This window comes from Triticum urartu, chromosome 1 (assembly GCF_003073215.2).
Source record: "Triticum urartu cultivar G1812 chromosome 1, Tu2.1, whole genome shotgun sequence".
Lineage (NCBI taxonomy): Eukaryota > Viridiplantae > Streptophyta > Magnoliopsida > Poales > Poaceae > Triticum > Triticum urartu.
In genome coordinates, this window is record NC_053022.1 from 406,399,516 (window position 1) to 406,422,252 (window position 22,737).

Here is a 22,737-nt window from a genome sequence, read left to right on the forward strand (position 1 = left end):
AAGACACGCTCAATGATAGGGGATGTTTAAGCAGAAAAGGAAGCACCAATTCATGTCAAGTATGTAATTTAATATTTTATTTTTCTTAAAATGTAATTAGATGAAAATGTAATAGGCACGGTAAAAAAGTAACAAGGTTTGATGAGTATCAGTAAGAGAATATTTTGTGAAATTCACATCATTCTCGAATTACATTGGTTTACATTGGAACGCGGTGCACAAAATTACATTAAGATGAGAAGAGATGTAAGCATATAATAGGGTGGGTCTATTATGATAACACCACTTAAGAGTTTTATTCTGCTAACACCTAATCTTATTCTGATAACAGTTTCGTCCTGACCCGTGGCTACAAATTAACCCCGCAAAAGAAACAGACCAAACTACAGGGGCCAATAAAAAACTTCCCGCAGCGCTCACTCTCCCCATGACCTCCATCAGCTCCCTGCCAGCCACCTCCCCGCGCCCCACTTCCCTTCCCGCACTACCCCACCTTCTCCGGCGGTGATGCCTACCAGCACCTCTGACCGCGGCGTCCCACAAGCACCACCTTCTACGCCGCCCTCCTGTTTCTCCCGCGCCATCCAGCGGGTCATGGAGGAATCCGGCCGCCCATGGCCGCCAGCGCGGCCACAGCCACCAGATCCGGCCGCCGCCAAGCCTCAGCGTGGAAGCCCCCCACTCCATCAGCCCGGCGCCGGATCCGGCGAGATCCGCACGGGGGTGCTGGGAGGTGGGTCTCTATGAGGCGGCGACCTTCTTCTCCATAAACGGCCACCACCAGCGCCATGCTCCACCCTCTCCCTCATCTTCCCCGACGACGGTGCCCCTCGCCCACAGCCGGTGCGTCAAGCGCCGGTGCCAACTCTGCCAGGCCACGCGAGGATTCAGCCCAGCCTGACCACATCTCGTCGTCCTTGTCTCTGGCCATCACCGCCCAGATCCGCCCAACCACCGGTGCCCGTCGCGCACCTGTCCGCCGCCAGGGGCCGAGGAGGAGACCAGGCGTCCTCCATCTCACCTCTCCGGTGAGGCCTCTGATGAGCATCTATGCCTCGGATCCGATTCCTACCCCTCGATCTCCTATTTTGGACTGATGTGTTTCAACTAAACCGTCTCCCCTCTGCAGTCCGACGACCGTCGCCGTGCAGTTCAGCGGCATGCGTGATGCGGTTCGGTGCTGGTGCACGCCGGTGCGACCACACCATCCCCAGCACGGACGGCTCCCTTCAGGCGTGCGGTCGTTTGCGAGGTCCCTTACCGTGCCATTGCAGTGCATCTGGATACCTCGAGCAGTGCACCACGCGCCCTATGCAGTTCCTCCATAGGCACCGGCAAATTTTTTCAGATTTTGCAGGGATGCAGTGAAGTACATTTACTAATGCAGTACACTAAACTCTTTGTGTAGTTCGCCGGGCATGAGGTTCACTAGCTCCTGCTTGCAGTTTTTTTGATAGGAAAAGGTGGTAGCTCCTGCTTGCAATTCGCCATGGTAGATGGGTTGATGCAGCCCACTTGAAGGAGTCTTGTGGTTCACTGCATTCACACAAGGAAAAAAGCAAAAGAGTGTAGTCTTGTGATGCAGCCCACTTGTTCCATTTTTGTTTGTATTTTGAAGATGGGGTGCAGGAAGACGGTGGTTTTGTGTGTATTTTGCTCACGGTTGACATTTTTCCGCTTCTCAGATTTTGGCTGCAACCCATGGGCACACAGATACAGTGCTGTGGGGGCTGGACATGCAGTGCGCCGGCGCTGGATTGCATATCACGGACAAAAATGTGCATTTATTTTTTTTAAGTCCCTTGTCATTGTGATTTGTGTGTGTTTCTACTGTGGATTAAAAAGAGGATCATTGCAGTTCGTTCGCCCCGTCTCGTGTTCCAGAGATGTACAAATTGCAGCTCTCTCAAAAACGTGCATTGAAGAAAAAAAACTTTTTTAAGTGGAGCTCACTTCTTTCATTGTCGCAATGATCTTCTCTCTCCCAACGGTTCACTATGTTGCCAAGTGCAAAAAAAATGGATGAAACTAAAATAGAAAAAGTTGATTTTTTATGCAGCTCACTCTGTTGTTATTTGTAGGTATAGGCGAACAACAACAAAAACAAGAAAAACAAACAGGAAAAACACACGAAAAGACATGCAGTCCGCTCGTCTATGTATGAAGTGCAATTTGTTTCCTGATGAAACATGTCACATTACATTACCAGTACAACTTTGGTCCAAACACTTCACAGCTACTCAAGATAGTTCACAACTCACAACACTACCTTACATTACACACAATCATCCAATTAGTATGGATTCTTAGACGACTCGGAAAACAATGTTGCCAAAATGCTAATGCAAAGAACTATGAGAAATCCCCATGTTTGCATAAGCTCATTTCTCTTCTTCATCTTCAACTTCAGTTTCTTGTTCTTCTCTGTTAGATACATCACCCTGTGCTCCAAATCATGAGCTTTTAGCCAGCTTTTCTCCAATCCTACATGGAGTTCCTCAAATGCATGAGCAACATGATCTGTCAGAGGTGGGTCAATCCAAACAACCCAGTTACATTCATCAGGGAGCTGCAAAATAATGACTTGGATTCAAAAAAAAGAATCATTTACAACTAATCAAATCCCAATGACGCGCAAAAGAGAAATTACATCAAGAGGGCACCCCAGGAACCTTCTTCCCGTGCTTGATCCTCCCCAGGCGACGCGTCGGGCAGGAATAAGCCTGTGCCCCGGGCACTGCTGCATCATGCGCATCTCGAGGCCATTGAATGTCAGATCAAGGATGTAGAACTCAAATTCAAACTAAACAAACCCAACACCATCCACCTAAATGCATAAAAACCCCAAATTGATGAACCCTAATTCTACAAGAGGGCAAAAAGATACCTAAATTGAGCCGATTTTTTTATTACTAGTAATTAGTACCGCAGCAGTTAGAAAATTGATCATGGTTGGGCCGAAATTTGAAAAATAGGAAGGACGCTATTGACAAAGGCGTCCAGGCTGGACGCTATTGCGAATGATGTCCACGGCTGGACGCTGTTATAAACAGTGTCTAGTTATGTGGTTCGGTCAGGTGCTCTTGTTTTAACTAATTGAGAGTATTTCCTCTAATAGATTTAATATGTGAGCTTTGGTTTTTTTGTGATGGTTGTCAGGCATCGATAACAAATCACTGAAATGCCCATTTGTTCTATTCTAGACCAGTTTGCTTTTGCCAAATTAGAGGAGAAATAGTCTTAACACACATGAATGTATGTATTTCTAATTCATTAGCTACTAAAACTGTCGCAAGAAAGCCTAATTGTGCATTCTACACCTAAGCCGTGATTGCTTTCTGGGCTGCCTTGAGGGCGAAAGCTTCCAGCAATTCAACCATGGACAGTGTGCTCCGGTACACTCGTTGCTACTAAGAAAACAACTCGAGTGGTGAGCTAGTCAGGAGGCCTCCCCTCTTTCCCCGCTCCCTTCTGCGTCGCTCCCGTGATCTATCGAGGGTAACCCTAGCCACCGTCGTCGGGGTTCCCCCTCCCACTCTCCCTCCTCCCTAATCGTTGACAAAGGGCGTGGTCGGGCGAAGCCCGATCGGCGTAGGCGGCGACGGGGAAGTTTTGTCTTCCATGCACAGGAGGTCAGGCCTGGGCCAGATCGAGCAGGCATGGACACCGCATTGGAAAACAGGCGTGCTGGTGCGCCGAAGCGGTTACAGATGGTGTTGTGGCGGCGGTGTGATGGGCGGCATGGTGGCACGGGCAACGCAGGCTGCGACCGGCACATGTTGCTAGGTGCGGCAGCGTGGGTCATGGGTGGAGCTGGCGGCGGGCGGCTACCCCTGCCATGGGCGTCCGGGCGGCATGGTGTCCGGTGTTCAGCGACCAATAGTGGTCTCGAAGACGGACAGTGCGTGCGATAGGGTAATCCTTGTTTGGCTTGCACCAGGCCAATGGCAGCGGCAACTATAGACGTGGTTACCTTCGTGAAGGCGGCGTTGTGGCTACTCTCCTCCTTCGGTTTGCTCGTGAAACCCATGATTTTTTTTGAATTGGCGGTGGCGGTGCTCCAGTATCATGCCCTTCCTGAAGGCACCGTCTTGGAGTCCATGATTCATCGGGTGCAACGTCGTCTCTTTGTGACACCTCTGTCATGGTGGAGTACTCCAACCACTTCTTGCAGGACACTCTTTGTATTCTTGTTGTGATCTTGGAGTGGGTTGTGGTGGTGTCGCTGTTATTTTGCATTGTTATATCCTGTCTCGGGTGTATATGGTGTGGTGTCGAATTGTATGATCGTTGTGTTATCTATAAAGCGGGGTGTGGGCCTTTTTCGGTAGAAAACAACTCGAGTTCATGCCAACATGCACAGATATTCATGCACAAATTCACAACGCATCCACTCACACGGTTACACATGCCTAGTGTAGGAGAGCGAAAAGGGTGGAGAGAGGGCTCACGCTGACATGTTAGTAGTTAGTGTTGCTAGAGATGGCTCCGAGCGTAACAGGGAAGAGGTCGGGGCGGTCCTTGCTGAGGAGGATATGGCTGTCGGAGATGGACAGCCATGGCCCCGGCAGCAACGGGGGTTTAGCGGATCACCATTGCGAGCGAGGCACGACGATGGGAATTGGCAAAGAGGGATAACAAGGAGCGAAATGAGGGTGGTGCGTTGCTAGAGTGCCATTTTCGGCGGGCTAGAGGTGGCGGAGTCTAGCTTTGGTCCTGCGGAAGTTGTTGAGGGTACAAGTCGAAGGCCGAAGATAGCCGGACAGGGTCTGGCCGAACCAAACACAGTGGACGCTGTTTATAAGAGCGTCCAGCTTTGGACGTTGTTGGTATTGGCGTCCAGCCCTGGACGTTATTATTCCTAGCGTCCTTCCTATTTTTCAAATTTCTCATTAGTGTTTCTTAGTTTCAGAGTTACTGGAATATTAATTATCAATAATAAAAATTTCGGCAAATCGAGTCGGAATAGTTACCTCGCCGGCCACCGAGGAGTTCGACGAAGACATGCCCGACGTGCACATCAACATCCTAGTGCCGGCGCCCTCCAGATCCATGACCTCCCGCCGCCTCCAGCCGCTGTCCAAATCGCCCCTGGCATCGCCGGGAGGTTGAAGAAATAGAATGAGAGACAGAGTGCATTGAACAAGTAAGTTTGGGCCCACATGTAAGGACGGAGGGGCAAATATGTCAAACTAACGGGAAGTTAGCGGTCAAACAGCCTTGACTGGATGAAAACAACACAGAGGGGCATTTCTATAAGTGAAATTGATGGCAGATGGGCAAATTTGAGCACCCTTCGGAATTAGGGGCAAATCTGAGTAGTGAGTTCAAGTAAGGGGCAGAAATGTAAATGGCCCAAGACAATATCAAATATAACTATAAGACACACTCAATGGTAGGGGATGTTTAAGCAGAAAAGGAAGCACCAATTCAAGTCAAGTATGTAATTTAATATTTTATTTTTCTTAAAATGTAATTAGATGAAAATGTAATAGGCACGATAGAAAAGTAACAAGGTTTGATGAGTATCAGTGAGAGAATATTTTATCAAATTCACATCATTCTCGAATTACATTGATTTACATTGGAACGCGGTACACAAAATTACATTAAGATGAGAAGAGATGTAAGCGTATAATAAGGTGGGTTTATTATAATAACATTCCTTAAGAGTCTTATTCTGCTAACACCTAATCTTATTCTGATAACAGTTTCGTCCAGACCCATGGCTACAAATTAACCCCGCAAAAGAAACAGACCAAACTGCACGGGCCAATAAAAAACTTCCCGCAGCGCTCACTCTCCCCACGACCTCCATCAGCTCCCTGCCAGCCACCTCCCCGCGCCCCACTTCCCTCCCCGCACTGCCCCACCTTCCTCCCCACCTTCTCCGGCGTGGCGCGCGGCCGCGCGCCTACCCTCCCCACCTTCTCCGGCGGCGACGCCCACCAGCACCTCTGACCGCGGCGTCCCACATGCACCACCTTCTACGCCGCCCTCCTGTTTCTCCCGCGCCATCCAGCGGGTCATGGAGGAATCCGGCCGCCCATGGCCGCCGGCGCGGCCTCCACCACCAGATCCGGCCGCCGCCAACCCTCAGCGTGGAAGCCCCCCACTCCCTCAGCCCGGCGCCGGATCCGGCGAGATCCGCACGGGGGTGCTGGGAGGTCGGTCCCTACGGGGCGGCGACCTTCTTCTCCATCGACGGCCACCACCAGCGCCATGCTCCACCCTCTCCCTCATCTCCCCCGGCGACGGCGCCCCTCGCCCACAGCCGGTGCGTCAAGCGGCGGTGCTAACTCTGCCAGGCCACGCGAGGATTCAGCCCGGCCCGACCACAACTCGTCGTCCTTGTCTCTGGCCATCACCGCCCGGATCCGCCCAACCACCGGTGCCCGTCGCGCACCTATCCGCCACCAGGGGCCGAGGAGGAGACCAGACGTCCTCCATCTCACCTCTTCGGTGAGGCCTCTGATGAGCATCTATGCCTCGGACCCGATTCCTACCCCGTGATCTCCTATTTTGGACTGATGTGTTTCAACAAAACCGTCTCCCCTCTGCAGTCCGACGACCGTCGCCGTGCAGTTCGGCGGCATGCGTGATGCGGTTCGGTGCTGGTGCACGCCGGCGCGACCACACCATCCCCAGCGCGGACGGCTCCCTTCAGGCGTGCGGTCGTTTGCGAGGTCCCTTACCGTGCCATTGCAGTGCATCTGGATACCTCGAGCAGTGCACCACGCGCCCTCATGCAGTTCCTCCATAGGCACCGGCAATTTTTTTCAGATTTTGCAGGGATGCAGTGAAGTACATTTACTAATGCAGTACACTAAACTCTTTGTGTAGTTCGCCGGGCATGAGGTTCACTAGCTCCTGCTTGCAGTTTTTTTGATAGGAAAAGGTGGTAGCTCCTGCTTGCAATTCGCCATGGTAGATGGGTTGATGCAGCCCACTTGAAGGAGTCTTGTGGTTCACTGCATTCACACAAGGAAAAAAGCAAAAGAGTGTAGTCTTGTGATGCAGCCCACTTGTTCCATTTTTGTGTGTATTTTGAAGATGGGGTGCAGGAAGACGGTGGTTTTGTGTGTATTTTGCTCACGGTTGACATTTTTCCGCTTTTCAGATTTTGGCTGGAACCCATGGGCGCACAGATACAGTGCTGTGGGGGCTGGACATGCAGTGTGCCGGCGCTGGCTTGCATATCACGGACAAAAATGTGCATTTATTTTTTAAGTCCCGCATCATTGTGATTTGTGTGTGTTTCTACTGTGGATTAAAAAGAGGATCATTGCAGTTCGTTCGCCCCGTCTCGTGGTCCAGAGATGTACAAATTGCAGCTCTCTCGAAATCGTGCATTGAAGAAAAAAAACTTTTTTAAGTGCAGCTCACTTGTTTCATTGTCGCAGTGATCTTCTCTCTCCCAACGGTTCACTATGTTGCCAAGTGCAAAAATAAAATGGATGAAACTAAAATAGAAAAAGTTGATTTTTTATGCAGCTCACTCTGTTGTTATTTGTTGGTATAGGCGAACAACAAAAAAAACAAGAAAAACAAACAGGGAAAACAGACGAAAAGACATTCAGTCCGCTCGTCTATGTATGAAGTGCAAATTGTTCCGTGTGCTTTAAAAATCAGTCGACTACATCAACGCATGCAGTGCTTTTGGTCCTCGAATGTGGTTCATTTTTGAGAGTGATGTTGTTTACCTGTGCCCAAAATGAAAGTGCTAAAAATTTAGCACAACAACAAATTAAAGATAGTAATGAGGTACACTTTGATATATGTCGCACTTCACTTGCCCTCATCTCCGCGGTACACTCTTGTTCATAAAAAAGTTGAAAAAAAAAGACAACAAAAACCCGTCTGAGAAAAATTTACGTTCAACAAAAGAAATCATGAAGTTCACTTGACCGTCTGATGCAGTGCGGTTTTCAGTCTGGAGCAGTGCAGTTTTCTGTCTGATGCAGTACATACGACGATTTTGGTGTCGTGAAAAAAATAGAGTATCCGCATTTTGTTAAAATCAAAATTGCTCTTAAACCGTAAGGAATTAGAGAGAGTGTTCTACATGAAAAAGTTGCGCCTCATCGATATCTTTTCAACAACGTATAATTTGAATCATTCCAACCAGCGGTTTGTAAAAATTTCGCGAAAAACGACCGCTGCCACTTGTCGTCCACCGGACCATTTTCAAAATTAACTTCAAAACGTAAGGTATCTCAAAACCATTTCTACATATGAAAATTGTGCCTTGTCCATAGCTTTCCAACGACTATTACATGCCTCGTTTCGACAAACGCTCCAAAAACTAGAGCAAAAACAATACTAAAAATTGCAATTTTTTAAAAAAAAACAAAATTCCATGATTTAGTAAATTTGGAACTGCTCTTAAACCGTAACGAATTAGAGAAAATAATAGATATAAAAAAGATGCGCCTCGACGATATCTTTCCAACGGCGCATCATTTGCTTTATTCCAATCGGCGGTTTAGAAAAAATCACGAAAATATGCTCGTTGCCACTCGTCATCCATCGCACCGTTTTTAAAACTGCTCTTAAACCGTGAGGAAATTCGAAAAGTGTTCAACATGGTGAAGTTGCGCCTAATCCATAGCTTTCCAACAGTATATTATACGCCTCGTTTCGATAAATGGTTAAAAAATTAGAGCAAAACAATACTGGAAAAACACCGCGTGCAATTTTTCCCCACACGAAATTCACTAGTCTGTATTGCAGTGCTCTTGATATAGAAAGTGCAGTGCTCTCGTGTTGGGCGTGCAGTGCGGAAGTCTTATCAGAATAACTATTCTGCTAATATTAGCAGAATAGGCCGGCTATATATATATGGGGCACCTAGATAAAAATAGATGGGGCACCTTGATCGTTTTGGAAACCATGATATATTTAGTTCGTTTCCTAACTGTTCTTCATGCAAGACTTTCCATGCTTGTGTTTTATTTTTGGTTCTAACAATTGGACATGCAAGACTTGCCATAGAATCAAACTATTAATGTTGACTTTTTTTTGAATTGCTGCAGGTGTATAATGTGCGTATTTTTGTTCCTAACTATCTAATACGTGTATCTAATACCTACCGATGAAATTATATGCATACGCATGTATGTATGTATTCAATAATTTATTTATTTCAACTATTACATTTTTTGTTCCCTAATTATCTAAAATGGGTATCATATACTTACTAGTGAATGTATGTACTACGCGGGTATGTATACACACAATAATTTATTTGTTGACTAATTGCATTTTATTTTTGTTTCCTAACTATCCAGTACGGTTATATAATACCCACTGACAAAAATATTGTAATACCTGGTTGACGTATATAACCGGCTATATGAAAAAGGGTATAAAAATATTGTATATACCCGGTCGACGTATATACCCGACTATGTGAATAAGTGTAGGAAAATATTATACATCCAATAATATACTTCAAGTGGCACCCTTGAATATCCGGCTGTACGAAAAAAAACATAAAAAATATTGTACATAATCAGTCGACGTATATACCTAAAATAAATATGGCTACATGATGTACGTCTATCTAATATATACCCAATATATTTCGAGTACAAAAACACACTTAAGTTATTTTGGGTTATGTATGTATATACGTAGTGATTTATTGAAGGTATTAGATACTCGGTGAAAAATAAAGGCGAAAAAAATAAAAATATATGATATCCATTATACGCAAAGAATACCTGGCTACATGACGTATGAGACATGCATGGGCTTAATTTGGTGGGTATTAAGTGTCCATATTAAGCAATAATTAGCAAAAATTCTTTCCTAATACAAAACTTATTAATTTATCAATTAATGCTAATACTAATTACACGTGCACACATCTTAGTGTCATCCAATGGTTTTTAGGCAAGGTGCCCAGACATCTAGGTGTCCCATACTGACGTCCTATATATATATATATATATATATATATATATATATATATATATATATATATATATATTAGATATTAAGGGTCCCAGGCACCTAAGCGCAGAATAACTTATCATACCCTCCGGCTGTCCAAACCACGTTCAAACCAATAAAAGTAATCACGTTATCATGTCCCAACTCACCATTTACACCTCACGGTAATAGTTTCTCTTAAATTACTACATGTTACTATTTTTATTACTATCCTTGCTCACTAATTTCTTCAACAGTAAAACTAATTATTTAATTACTACAGATGGCAATGCTTTTACCATAGTTCTGGACGAGCGGTGCTTTGTCATAATATGCTTGTTGTGCTTTTACGACATGCAGTAAAGCAGTTACTAGCCATTTTAGCTCCTAAATCTTGTGCAGCGTTGTTCTGGCTGGCGCGTAGAATAAGAATTAAGCGCTCTCGCGCAGAATAGCGCAGCCATATATATATATATATATATATATATATATATATATATATATGAAATGGATGCCATTGTATTGATAGGAATATAAGTACAACGTGGCTGGTGACGAGGTCGATGATGGAACATGCAACAAGGCTTATTTTTTTGGTTTTGTTTTTTGTTTTTTGGGGGGGGGGGGGGGGTCCTAAAGATATATTGGGTGAAAATATAAATGTGAAGGGGTGAGAAAATGTGGAGAAATGAAATCCAACTATTAGTAACAAAGCCTATGTTTAGGCATGGCTACACAAAGACACTGGGCTATTTAGGGTCTGTTTGGTTTGCTTGCCCGTTTGCTTTGCTGGGCGATGCTAGCCTTGCCGACGGAGGCTAGCCAAATTGGCTTGCCCGCTGGATTGAAGGAAAAGCTGGAAACCACAGGCAATGAGGTACAATCGCCCACGAACCAAATAATTGGCTTCCTTGCTAGGCCGGGCAAGGCGAGCGCTTGTCAATACTTGTTCAATATTTTCAAATGCTTTATTAACAGTTTTTATATACATTATCAAAAAATCCAGCATTTTATTAATATAGGGTCAACAATTTTGTTATATGAATTTAACATTTTTCAAATACATTTTCAACATTTTTAAATACATGATTAAAAATCGTTTTTTAATACATGGTTTTTTATATACGCATTTAACATTTTTCAAATACTTGATCAACATTTTTTAAAATGCTTGATCAACATTTTTAAATACATGATAAAATATGATTTTTTAATAAATGATTTCTTATATATGATAAAAAGGAAGTCATCTTTTTTAATACATGGTCAATATTTTTTATACACATTTAATGATTTTCAAATGCTTGTCAACATTTTTAAAATATTCGTTCATATAAATTTCAAATGCATGATTAACATTTTTAAATACATGATCAAATTTTTATACATGTTTTCTTATTTTTTTCCAGATACATGATAAGCATTTTCTCTATACACATTCAATATTTTTCAAATGCTAGGTCAACATTTTTTCGCATTTTCTTCATAGAGTGTTTCTTCATTATATATATATATATATATATATATATATAATTATTTTAAAGGATAAACAAAAGCAAAAAAATGGAACAGAAAACATAGAAAAACAGAAGAAAAAAAAGATGGCTATGGCCTCCCACGCTCCTGGGCTGGCCAATCTCTGTCTCTCCTTCAGCGAGGGTTTCTACCCTCTCGCTGAAGGCGAGACATAGTCGTGCCCCATTTCCTATTCGGCATAAGTTGCACCGTTTCCTTCGTTACGCGTACACGGTGCTCATGTACTAGGCCTGCCCATATAATACTTTAGCTAGCTTCATTTTTGGAAGTGCTTCCGGTTTGGTTTTTATATGTTTTTTCAGTTGGTTTTTTCTCCGGTATTTTGTTTTTTTGGTATTCCTTTATTTTCTTTTCTTTTTTTCCTGTTTCTAGTTTTTTCTATTTTCATTCTTTCAGCAGGAAAACATTTTCATTTTTTTAAATAATTTGTTAACTTTTTAAAGTTCCTTTTTTAAATTCAACCTTTTTAAAATCCATGTATTTTTTTGAAATACATGAAAATTTAAAATCTATGAACTTTTTTTGCAAATTCGTGAACCTTTTCCGAGTTTGTGGATTTTTTGTTGAATTTGTGAAAAAAAATCAAATTCGAGATTTGTTTTTAAAATCCATGAACATTTCTCAAATCCGTGAACTTTTTCCAAATAACATTGGTAATTTAGAAGACCTTCATTAAGGGGGAGGGGGTTGTAATAAATATATAAGAGTGCATGTGGATGATCAAGTTTGAAGTGTTCTTTTTGAATTACCAATTATTTGCATCTTTTGATGCTGCCCTTTATTGGTGAAAGATCCTGCGGTGCTCGGCAAGTCCTGAAGCAACTATGTTATGTACTTCCTCTATTTCTAAATATAAATCTTTTTAAAGATTTTAATGCGGACTACATACAAAGCAAAATGAGTGAAATTTACACTCTAAAGTATGTCTATATACATCCATATGTAGTTTTTATTAAAGTCTCTAAAAAAGACTTATATTAAAAAATAGAGGGAGTAGTATAGGTTTGCCAGGGAACTATTTCCCGGCTCTTTACATGTCTGTGTTTGACATTATTTAATTATTGACTAATATGGGTCGTCCCTTGATGCCACACCCTATTTTTTGAATTCGTTTAACACCCGGTTGTACTAGTGGAGGAGGAAGATTTTACCTTTTAACCATTTCCATTAATAAGACTAAAAAGATAAGAAAAAGAGACCCTAGTTCTTCGTCCGTGCAACCATGCATCACAACCTAAAATAAAAACACTAACAAGCTGACACAATAACGACACAAATTAACGGATGGGGATAGAGGCACCGCCTATACAAAGTGAGTGAAGCCTTCATTGTCAAACTCCATGCCGGTGTAGTGCACATTGTTTCTTCACTAGAGGTCGCCTCTAGCTTGACGGTCGCCTTTTTACTGTGACGACGGTGTGCTGCACCGCCGGTCGCTCGGGCTCCAGGATACCATCAACATAATCATTATTTATAAGTTGTGCACTCCTCAACTTTTTGGACATAGTGCGTAAAGCCCTCATCGTCAAATTAAATGACGGTGTACTGTGCGTCATTGCCTTCATCGGAGGCCACCTCTAGCTTGATGATCGACTTTTTACCATCGACAACGGCATGCTCACTACAAGTTGCTCAGGCTCTAGGATAGCGTCAACGTAATCATTATTCATATAAGTTGTGCACTCATCATCAACTTCGCCAAGAGCACCGTTGTCCCCATGCATGTCATCCCGCACGTGCTAGACTTGGTCATCTCTGCTCTTGGCTACTCGGTGGAGGGGTTTCCTCGGTACTATATGGGGTTATCTCTCTCTTGCGAGAAGCTAAAGCACGTCAACTTCCTTCCGCTCATCGCCAAGGTCAAAAAATATCCAGGGCGGAGGGCATGGACGCTCTCCCCCGACGGTCGTCTCATCCTCATCAACGATGTTTTGGATGCCCTCCCCACTAACACTATGGCTGAAATGATGCTTCCCCTCGGTTGTTAAAACTCTTGGCGTTTTGTGCCGAGACATCCTCTAGAACGTGGTCGAACATGCCTCCGGTGCACATTGCATGGTTGCCTGGGAGAATGTCTGCCGCTTTAAAGAGGAGGGTAGTCTCGGTCTCAGGGGCACCATTTGCCAGAACAGGTGACTCCTCCTAAAAGCCCCTCCATCGGTTGCATGCCAACATAATATTTAGATGGGCGCATTGAGTGTGGTCTTAGCTCGACAGGCTCTCCCTCTTTTCCGCCAATATCGATGTGTCCATGGGGAGTCACAGGGGTGATCTGTCGAGGCTATTCCCAGGGTACCAGAGCCTCACAAGAGTGGTCGTGCAAGAAGGAAAAACGACGTTGTTTTTGCATTACTCATGGCTACTTTCCCTTCAACATTGCTTCCCAACGCTCTTCGCCCAAGCCACTGTCCTAGAAGTCACAGTATGGCATGTCCGGGCACGGGCTCAACATGGTGCATAGAAGTCGCCTCACCTCCGTTGGCGAGTTACAGCGGACGATTGTCCTTACTCTGCTTGTTGTTGTGCAGGCCTCCACTACCCCTATTGATCGGCGCCTCACCATGTTCCCTATAGTGTGCGTGTGTGTGTGTGGGGGGGGTCTCTTCCTCCTGCCCATACAAGGTTTTTATCTCTGGTGGAGTGCATGTGTCTTTTGTAGCCATGATCTGGGGATCCCAGCGCCATCACACGTTAGATTTTTCATCTTGCTGCTCTCCCTCGTCTACATCGATACAAGGATGTGCTGCTCTGGAAGACCATCATCGTCGTCGTCGAGGTTGGTTGCCCCTTCTATCCTTCTCTGCTAGAAATCGCAGACCACCTCATCTTTTGATGCCCCTTCGTCGCCTCATTCTCGCAGCACCTTTGGGTCGACACCCATGGCGCTTCCATCCGGACTCTCCACTTGATGAATGTCACGGGAGCGGTTCCTCGGGCATATCCTGACATTTTGTCCTGCTCTATTGCTGGTACCCGTGGAAGCAAAGGAATGGCGTTGTGTTCCGCGAGCAACCCCCTCTCTCCATCTACTTCGTAAATGTTGTCAAGATGACATCGCCCTGTGGAGTGAGAGAATGAAGCCTCATAGGCGTGGTGATGTCGATGTTTGGCTTGCACCCTTGTAGTGTGGTTTGATGTAACATCCTACCTCTAGGGTGTTTATCCTGGTTTTTATATGAAATCTAGTTGGGGAACCTCCCCCCTACCCTGTTGAAATTGAAAAAAAACTTCCCGACAAGATTAGCAGTTGGGCATCTAAAAAGAATAAAAAAGCTTCTTTGGGCCTAGGGAGAGGGCTCCCCCTACCCCTCTCCTACATTTTTAAATTGTACTCCCTCGGTTCTGAATTATATGATGTTCTATTTTTTTCTGAATCAGATGTATATAGACGTGTTTTACTGTGTTTGTTCACTCATTTCAGTCCATATGTACTCCATGTTGAAATATCCAAAAGATTGTATAATTGAAACGAAGGTATAAGATTAGCAATATAAGTAATCAAGTTTAAAAATAATCTTTCTAAGTAACTAAATTTGTGCACCTATTGATGTTGGCCCTTCCTTGTTGGTGGTGCAAGATCCATTACTGCTCCTTGTTCATGAAAAACTCAAGCTTAACTATCTTTGTGGTGGAATTGTTGTCAACTTCATTCAGTTTGTTGGAAACTAATCCCGAGGGGATTTGGTCCACCTAGGAACCGGGTGACCCTCCCTCAGCCCCACCTTTACCCAATCTTCACAAATCCATGCCTATAATCCATACATGTGTTTCTTTCAATAATAATAACAACAATTTCTTTTCTTTAGGGAAATAATAACAACAAATTATCACACCCCATCACAACCACTTCTAAGCCATTCGTTTCTTCTCTCCCATGAACTAACTGTTGGTCAATAAGTGCACTAGATCATTGTAGTACTTATGCGGGAAGTATTGTGCCTCATATTTACTAAACCACATGAGTAAATGAAAATGTTGGAAACCACATACCTACGCTTGTCACCTAAGAGCAAATACAGTAGCAAGTTGTAGGCGGGCTATAAGGGATGTCACATCAGATTTATGCCTAGTTGAAGGAAAGATGACAAGAGAAAGGAGAGACAAGAGAAGCGGGCTAAAAGCTTACATCTGACTATAGCACGAGCCCCAACAACCTTTGAGGGAGAAAAAAGTAGGCCATATATTAACGATATGACATACTAGCTAGTATGACTAACTATTGTATGAACGGGCTATTAGGTTGGCTATAACTGACATGCCAACTTCATATAGCCGGCTCTTGGCTATACTATTAACCATGCTCTAACATAACTTTGCTTGCACTAAAACTCTTGCAACATAAAAGAGCGTCCTCGAGTAGCCAACCATCAATACATGCTCCATGGTTCTATTTCCTAGAAGTTCCGTCTCACAAAGACAATTAGCTATTTTTTCATGAAAAGTAGGATCAACCCTCACCCTCGGCCCCTACATCGATCAATGCACACAATCTTTTATTATTGATTATTCAAAAGGAAAAATGAGATCACTAAAATAAATCCATAAAACCACTCAATAAGAACATCTACAACTGGACCTAGCAAATCCGACCCCCTATACGTCCACGGACGCGCCCGAGCATGCCCGCGGGCGCATCCGGACGGGCCCTCATATTTCCCTCTTGGCATCCACATATCTCAAATCCGCACTCTCAAATCCTTGCAAATTCATGCACGTCAATCATACAAGCGAATGTCACACGTAAATAGCAAATGTTGGTACCTGATGTCTACTACACAACTTGTTCTTGTAGACATGTGTTGGGCCTCCAAGCGTAGAGTTTTTTAGGACAGTAGCAATTTTCTCTCAAGTGGATGACCTAAGGTTTATCAATCCGTGGGAGATGTAGGATGAAGAGGTTCTCTCTCAAGCAACCCTGCAACCAAATAACAAAAAGTCTCTTGTGTCCCCAACACACCAAATACAATGGCAATTGGTATAGGTGCACTAGTTCGGCGAAGAGATGGTGATATAAGCGTAGTAATGATAGTAGATATTGATTTTTGTAATACGAATAATAAAAAACAGCAAGGTGGCAATTGATAAAACGGAGCACAAACGATATTGCAATGCTTGAAAATGAGGCCTATGGTCCATACTTTCGCTAGTGCAATCTCTCAACAATGCTAATCTAATTGGATCATATAACCATCCCTCAACGTGTGATGAAGAATCACTCCAAAGTTCCTATCTAGCGGAGAACATACGGAGAAATTGTTTGTAGGGTACGAAACCACCTCAAAGCTATTCTTTCCGATCAATCTATCCTAGAGTTCGTACTAAAATAACACCAAGCTATTCTTTCCGAGCGATCTATCGAAGAGTTCATACTAAAATAACACCATATGATACACATCAACCAACTCTAATGTCACCTAGATACTCCAATGTCACCGCAAGTATCCGTGAGTTGATTATACGATATGCATCAAACAAGTTCAGATTCATAATACTCAATCCAACAAAAAGAACCTCAAAGAATGCCTCGAGATTTCTACCAGAGAAACAAAGACAAGAACGTGCATCAACCCTGATAACCCACAAGTATAGGGGATCGCAACAGTTTTCGAGGATAGAGTATTCAACCCAAATTTATTGATTCGACACAAGGGGAGCCAAAGAATATTCTCAAGTATTAACAGTTGAGTTGTCATAATTAACAAAAGTAAGATGTGCCATAGCAGTTTTAGATTCATAGCCATAAAAAGGATCAGATTCAACCAAAGTAATTAACTCAGGATTGACAGAGAAATCATAATCCTTATCAGAAATACAGATAGGTGAAGTAGCAAAAGCAGGGTCATATTTCATACTAGCATCCAAAGACTTCTCTTTCAGCTTAGCTAAAAGTTTCTGAATGTCATATCTATCTTTGCAAGCTAAAAGATCTCTAGCAGTTTCTTCATCCATAACATAACCCTTAGGCACATCAGGCAATTCATATCTAGGGGGAGAATCTTCATCATCACGTTCATCAATATTATCGGTTTCAATAATTTTATTCTCTCTAACCCTAGCAAGTTGTTCATCAAGAAATTCACCAAATGGAACAGTATTATCAAGCATAGAAGTAGTTTCATCATAAGCATCATTCCTAGAAGAAGTGGCATCATCAATAACATGCGACATATCAGAATCAATAGTAGGTGTAGGTGTTGCAAGTTTACTCAAAACAGAAGGTGGATCAAGTGCAGAGCTAGATGGAAGTTCCTTACCTCCCCTCGCAGTTGAGGGAAAAATCTTGGTTCTTCCAGCTTTCAAGTTCCTCATAGTGATCAACAGATATAAAGCCCAAGTGACTCAAAGAATAGAGCCATGCTCCCTGGCAACAGCGCCAGAAAATAGTCTTGATAACCCACAAGTATAGGGGATCGCAACAATTTTCGAGGGTATAGTATTCAACCCAAATTTATTGATTTGACAAAAGGGGAGCCAAAGAATATTCTCAAGTATTACAGTTGAGTTGTCAATTCAACCGCACCTGAAAGACTTAATATCCGCAACAAAGTATTTAGTAGCAAATTAATATGGAAGTAACGTTAACGGTGGCAAAAGTAATAGTATTGGTTTTGTAGCAATCATAACAGTGGCAACGAAAAAGTAACTAAGCAAAGATCAATATGTGAAAATCTCGTAGGCAATGGATCAGTGATGGATAATTATGTTGGATGTGATTCCTCATGCAACAGTTATAACATAGGGTGACACAGAACTAGCTCCAGTTCATCAATGTAATGTAGGCATGTATTCCGAATATAGTCATACGTGCTTATGGAAAAGAACTTGCATGACATCTTTTGTCCTACCCTCCCGTGGCAGCGGGGTCCTATTGGAAACTAAGGTATATTAAGGCCTCCTTTTAACAGAGTACCGGACCAAAGCATTAACACTTAGTGAATACATGAACTCCTCAAACTATGGTCATCACCGGGAGTGGTCCCAATTATTGTCACTTCGGGGTTATGAGATCATAACACATAGTTGGTGACTATTGACTTGCAAAATAGGATCCAGAACTCACATATATTCATGGAGACATAATAGGTTCAGATCTGAAATCATGGCACTTGGGCCCTAATGACAAGCATTAAGCATAGCAAAGTCATAGCAACATCAATCATAGAACATAATGGATACTAAGGATCAAACCCTTGATGGGGAACACAGTAATTTCAAAAAAATTCCTACGCACACGCAAGATCTTGGTGATGCATAGCAACGAGAGGGGAGAGTATTGTCTACATACCCTCGTAGACCATAAGCGGAAGCGTTATGACAACGCGGTTGATGTAGTCGTACGTCTTCACGATTGACCGATCCTAGTACCGAAAGTACGACACCTCCGTGATCTACACACGTTTAGCTCGGTGACGTCCCACGAACTCACGATCCAGCAGAGTGTCTAGGGAGAGCTTCATCAGCACGACATCATGATGATGGTGATGATGATGCTACCGGAACAGGGCTTCGCCTAAGCACCGCTATGATATGACAGAGGTGGATTATGGTGGAGGGGGCACCGCACACGGCAGGAAACAATCAACTTGTATGTTCTAGGGTGCCCCCTGCCCCGTATATAAAGGAGAAAGGGGCGAGGCTGGCCGGCCTTGGGGTGCGCCAAGGAGAGGGAGGAGTCCTCCTCCTAGTAGGAGTAGGACTCCCCCTTTCCTAGTCCAACTAGGAAGGAGGGAGGAGGAAAGAGAGGGAGAGAGGTAGGGAAAGAGGGGGCACCGCACCCCCTTCCTTGTCCAATTTGGACACCCAAGGGGGGGAGGCCAGCCCTATGGCCCCTGCTCTCTCTCTCTCTCACAAGGCCCATGTTGGCCCATTAGTTCCCCCGGGGGTTCCAATAACCCCTTAACACTACGATAATTATCCGATGACCCCCGGAACTCATCTGGTGTCCGAATATAGTCATCCAATATATCAATCTTTATGTCTCGACCATTTCGAGACTCCTCGTCATGTCCGTGATCACATCCAGGACTCCGAACTACCTTCGTTACATCAAAACACATAAACTCATAATATCGATCGTCACCGAATGTTAAGCGCGCGGACCCTACCACTACTAGGAAAACCCTAGCAGTAGCGCTGGTTTTGTGCTCACTAGTAGCGCGGGTAGGCGCACTACTAATAAGGCGCTACAGCTATTGCTTAGCAGTAACGCGTGCCGCATGCGCTACTGCTAGGACAAATAGCTGCAGCGCTTGTTCACTCCCACGCTGCTGCTAATGTAACTACTGGCAGCGTGTTTTCTTTCCATCGCTACTAGTATTGTTTTTTTTAATTTTAGTGTATTTATGCGCCATCGTACAAATATTGGTACAATACCAATTATGAGGTTTACATCATTATGTCCATAACAGTGTGTCAAATGAAGGTGGATTAGGTTCAAGTGGAGGCAATATGTGGTGCATGTCATAGTATTGTTTTTTTTAATTTTAGTGTATTTATGCGCCATCGTACAAATATTGGTACAATACCAATTATGAGGTTTACATCATTATGTCCATAACAGTGTGTCAAATGAAGGTGGATTAGGTTCAAGTGGAGGCAATATGTGGTGCATGTCAAAAGTATACTACTAATCCAAACTTGATCTAGTTTGGACTAGTAGTACTTTCGATGTGCACCACATGTTGCCTCCACTTGAATATAATCCGCCAGCACAAGCTATTTAATCATCATCATAATCATTAGCACCAACAATATTTATTTAATCACCACTAACACTAGCTAATAATAATCATCAGTCATTACCACCAACACTAGCTATTTTATCATCATAGTAATAGTGTAGCACATCATCATCCTCAAACTCATTTCTAGCTAATCACTCCTGCTGCTCTCTCTTAGGTAAAACAACATAAAACATGTGTAGCTCTCCTCCTTGATCAAGTTGGAGCATGCAGATGAACCTGTCTCCTAATTTTGGGTAGCACATCTGTTTGCTGCCCCCTAGTACTTGTCTGCGCTCCCCCATCACATATCTGGTCCAGTCTTGCACTATTAAGCATTCATCGCTGATTTGGAATGCACTAAAGTAACATGTAGGATATCTTGGCCGTAAGCTAATAATACTCATGGTACCTTTAGTCTCGATCCAATAAGGCACAACATTCATCGGGAGTCCCTGTTGAAGAACATCGTATGGTCACATACTTAGCAATGAAGTTTAGCTTCACAAATAATGTATGGAAAAGATGCACTGAGGACAAATAGTGAAAATCTTACCATCCTTCCTAAATAGATGTGACTGTAGTTCATGACGAACACTATTGGTCGCACGTTTTCAGTACTAAGATTTCTAAGTCCAGGAAGAAAATTTGTCTTGACGGTATCAAGATCCTCAAGCCATGAAACATAATCACTTAGCTCCTCGCAGTTTAGGTCAGCCCCGGGACAGTAGTAGGTCATGTCTACCAAGCGCTGGACATGTTTGCTTGCACCGAAATAAGCTGACAATACAAATTAGTTGTCAACTATTTTTGAATAAACAATATCAAAGACATAAATATGGTTGAGAAACTTACATTTTGGTGTAACTGGAGGCGTCTGCACATCGACCCAGATGTCGGTATTACCTTCAATATCATCTTCCGGACGAATATCAAAGGTGATAACCATATCAGGCTGAAATGCATAAGTCTTGCATAGTGCTCGCCATGTTTTGCATCCAAAATAGGTGTAGTCGTCTGAATTGTATAATTTTGCGTGGAAAATATAACCATGCTCGGTCTTCAAATAAACTTTCTTTACCTCCGTAGTATGACTGAAACCTATCTTATCCAATACAAAAACTCTTGCATGGCAGGGGATACGCTAGTAGAATAGTAAAAAAAATATAAGTACAAGCAAATGAAGCAGATGTCAAGCTTAATTACAAAAAAAGACTTGTCGTTGTGACTTACTGTATCCACTTCGAAGTTCTCGTCCAGCTTGATGCTGAAGCGCCTATCATCATCTAGGAAGATTCCGTCGCACAGGCTGCGCTCGTCTTCGCAGTATTTGCAAATACCGAAATCCTTTTTGTCGTCAGACATTTCCTATGTTCATAGTTAAAACATTAATTGAAAATCGATAGAAGACAACTACCAGGATACTCAACACACAAATCCGGGGCACTCGATATTTCCTACATATTCTGGCAAAAGTCATGCCAAAATTCACGGAAAAATCCGGCATGACCTTTGCTAAAATAGGATATATCGAGCGCCTGAAATTTGCCGGAACGGAAATGAATCAACACTCCTGCAAAACATAGGCCACTCGGAGGTGTAACCTGCAAACATGACCGGCCACTTGGATATTGAGCAACACAAGATATACATTTCAAAATATCTTATAAGACTCAAATTAGCATGCATTCAATAAGCAAAAGTAAATCATCTCATGCGTCCATACATCGTCGAATATTATCACTAATACATCCCGAATAGTGTGATACATATAACATCACTGGTACAACTAAAACCCTAGCACACGACGGGTATCGGCGCGGGCGGTGGACACCCACAGAGAAGGAACCATCACGGGATCATAGCTCCAGTGAGATCCCTGGAGAACCTTCCAGGTATTGAAGAACCTGTGCTCCAACGCAAACAAGTAGCGACGGACGTGCGCGTCCTCCTCACTGACACGGTGACGCACCACCTCCGCGGAGTCCTCGAGCCACTGGACCGTCACTGGCCCACGCGACCGCCACCAAAGAAGGTTTGGGTCAACGACAGGCTGGCTCCTCACCAACCTGCGCCCCCGGTAGGTAGCGCCTCCCAGTACCACCCCGACAGAGTCCAGTCCCGGACATGGCCCATCTGGTTAAGCAGGTGTCGTCCTCCACCGACTCGACGACGAGGATGCAGGATAGGCATCGTCCACGTCGATGCGGGAAAATTGCTTTAACTAAAAAAATAGCAACAAGTTCTTACTAACTAGTTCTATTAATTCAACTAGTTCTTACTAAAAATAAACTTACTATAAATAAAAATATTATAGTACCTAATTAGTACCTAGTTCATACTAACTAATTAGTACCTAAGAACTACTGCCCTAATTACCCTAACTAATTTGATGGAGGTAGAAACCCTAGGCAGAGGTAGGGGAGAGGGAGGAGCAGGTGTGCTCACCTCGGGTGCCTGCGACGAGGGAGGGGCAGGCGGCGTCGAGGTCGTGGTCGGGGCTCCGGGGCGGCGTTGAGGTCGGGGGGGGCCGGGGCGGCGTCCG

General features: G+C 43.7%; 1 protein-coding gene and 1 long non-coding RNA gene across 2 annotated transcripts; both read left to right on the plus strand.

The window, feature by feature from the left end:
• The first annotated feature begins 403 nt into the window (after positions 1–403).
• On the plus strand, positions 404–1,861 carry LOC125534783. The gene is made up of 2 exons (XR_007294541.1): positions 404–1,028; positions 1,130–1,861. It is a non-coding gene; the product is annotated as an uncharacterized LOC125534783 (long non-coding RNA).
• A 3,916-nt stretch (positions 1,862–5,777) lies between these two features.
• On the plus strand, positions 5,778–7,380 carry LOC125534791 (transcription initiation factor TFIID subunit 4-like). The gene is made up of 2 exons (XM_048697895.1): positions 5,778–6,462; positions 6,564–7,380. Exons 1-2 carry the CDS (start codon positions 6,029–6,031, stop codon positions 6,841–6,843), a joined length of 714 nt encoding a protein of 237 aa, XP_048553852.1. The 5' UTR covers positions 5,778–6,028; the 3' UTR covers positions 6,844–7,380.
• The last annotated feature ends 15,357 nt before the right edge of the window (positions 7,381–22,737 follow it).

Bases quoted from the DNA above. Each gene is read 5' to 3' on its own strand.
- LOC125534791 (XM_048697895.1), top strand. From the start codon at position 6,029: ATGGAGGAATCCGGCCGCCCATGGCCGCCGGCGCGGCCTCCACCACCA. The intron at 6,463-6,563 runs GTGAGGCCTCTG...TCCCCTCTGCAG, and splicing joins TCCTCCATCTCACCTCTTCG to TCCGACGACCGTCGCCGTGC.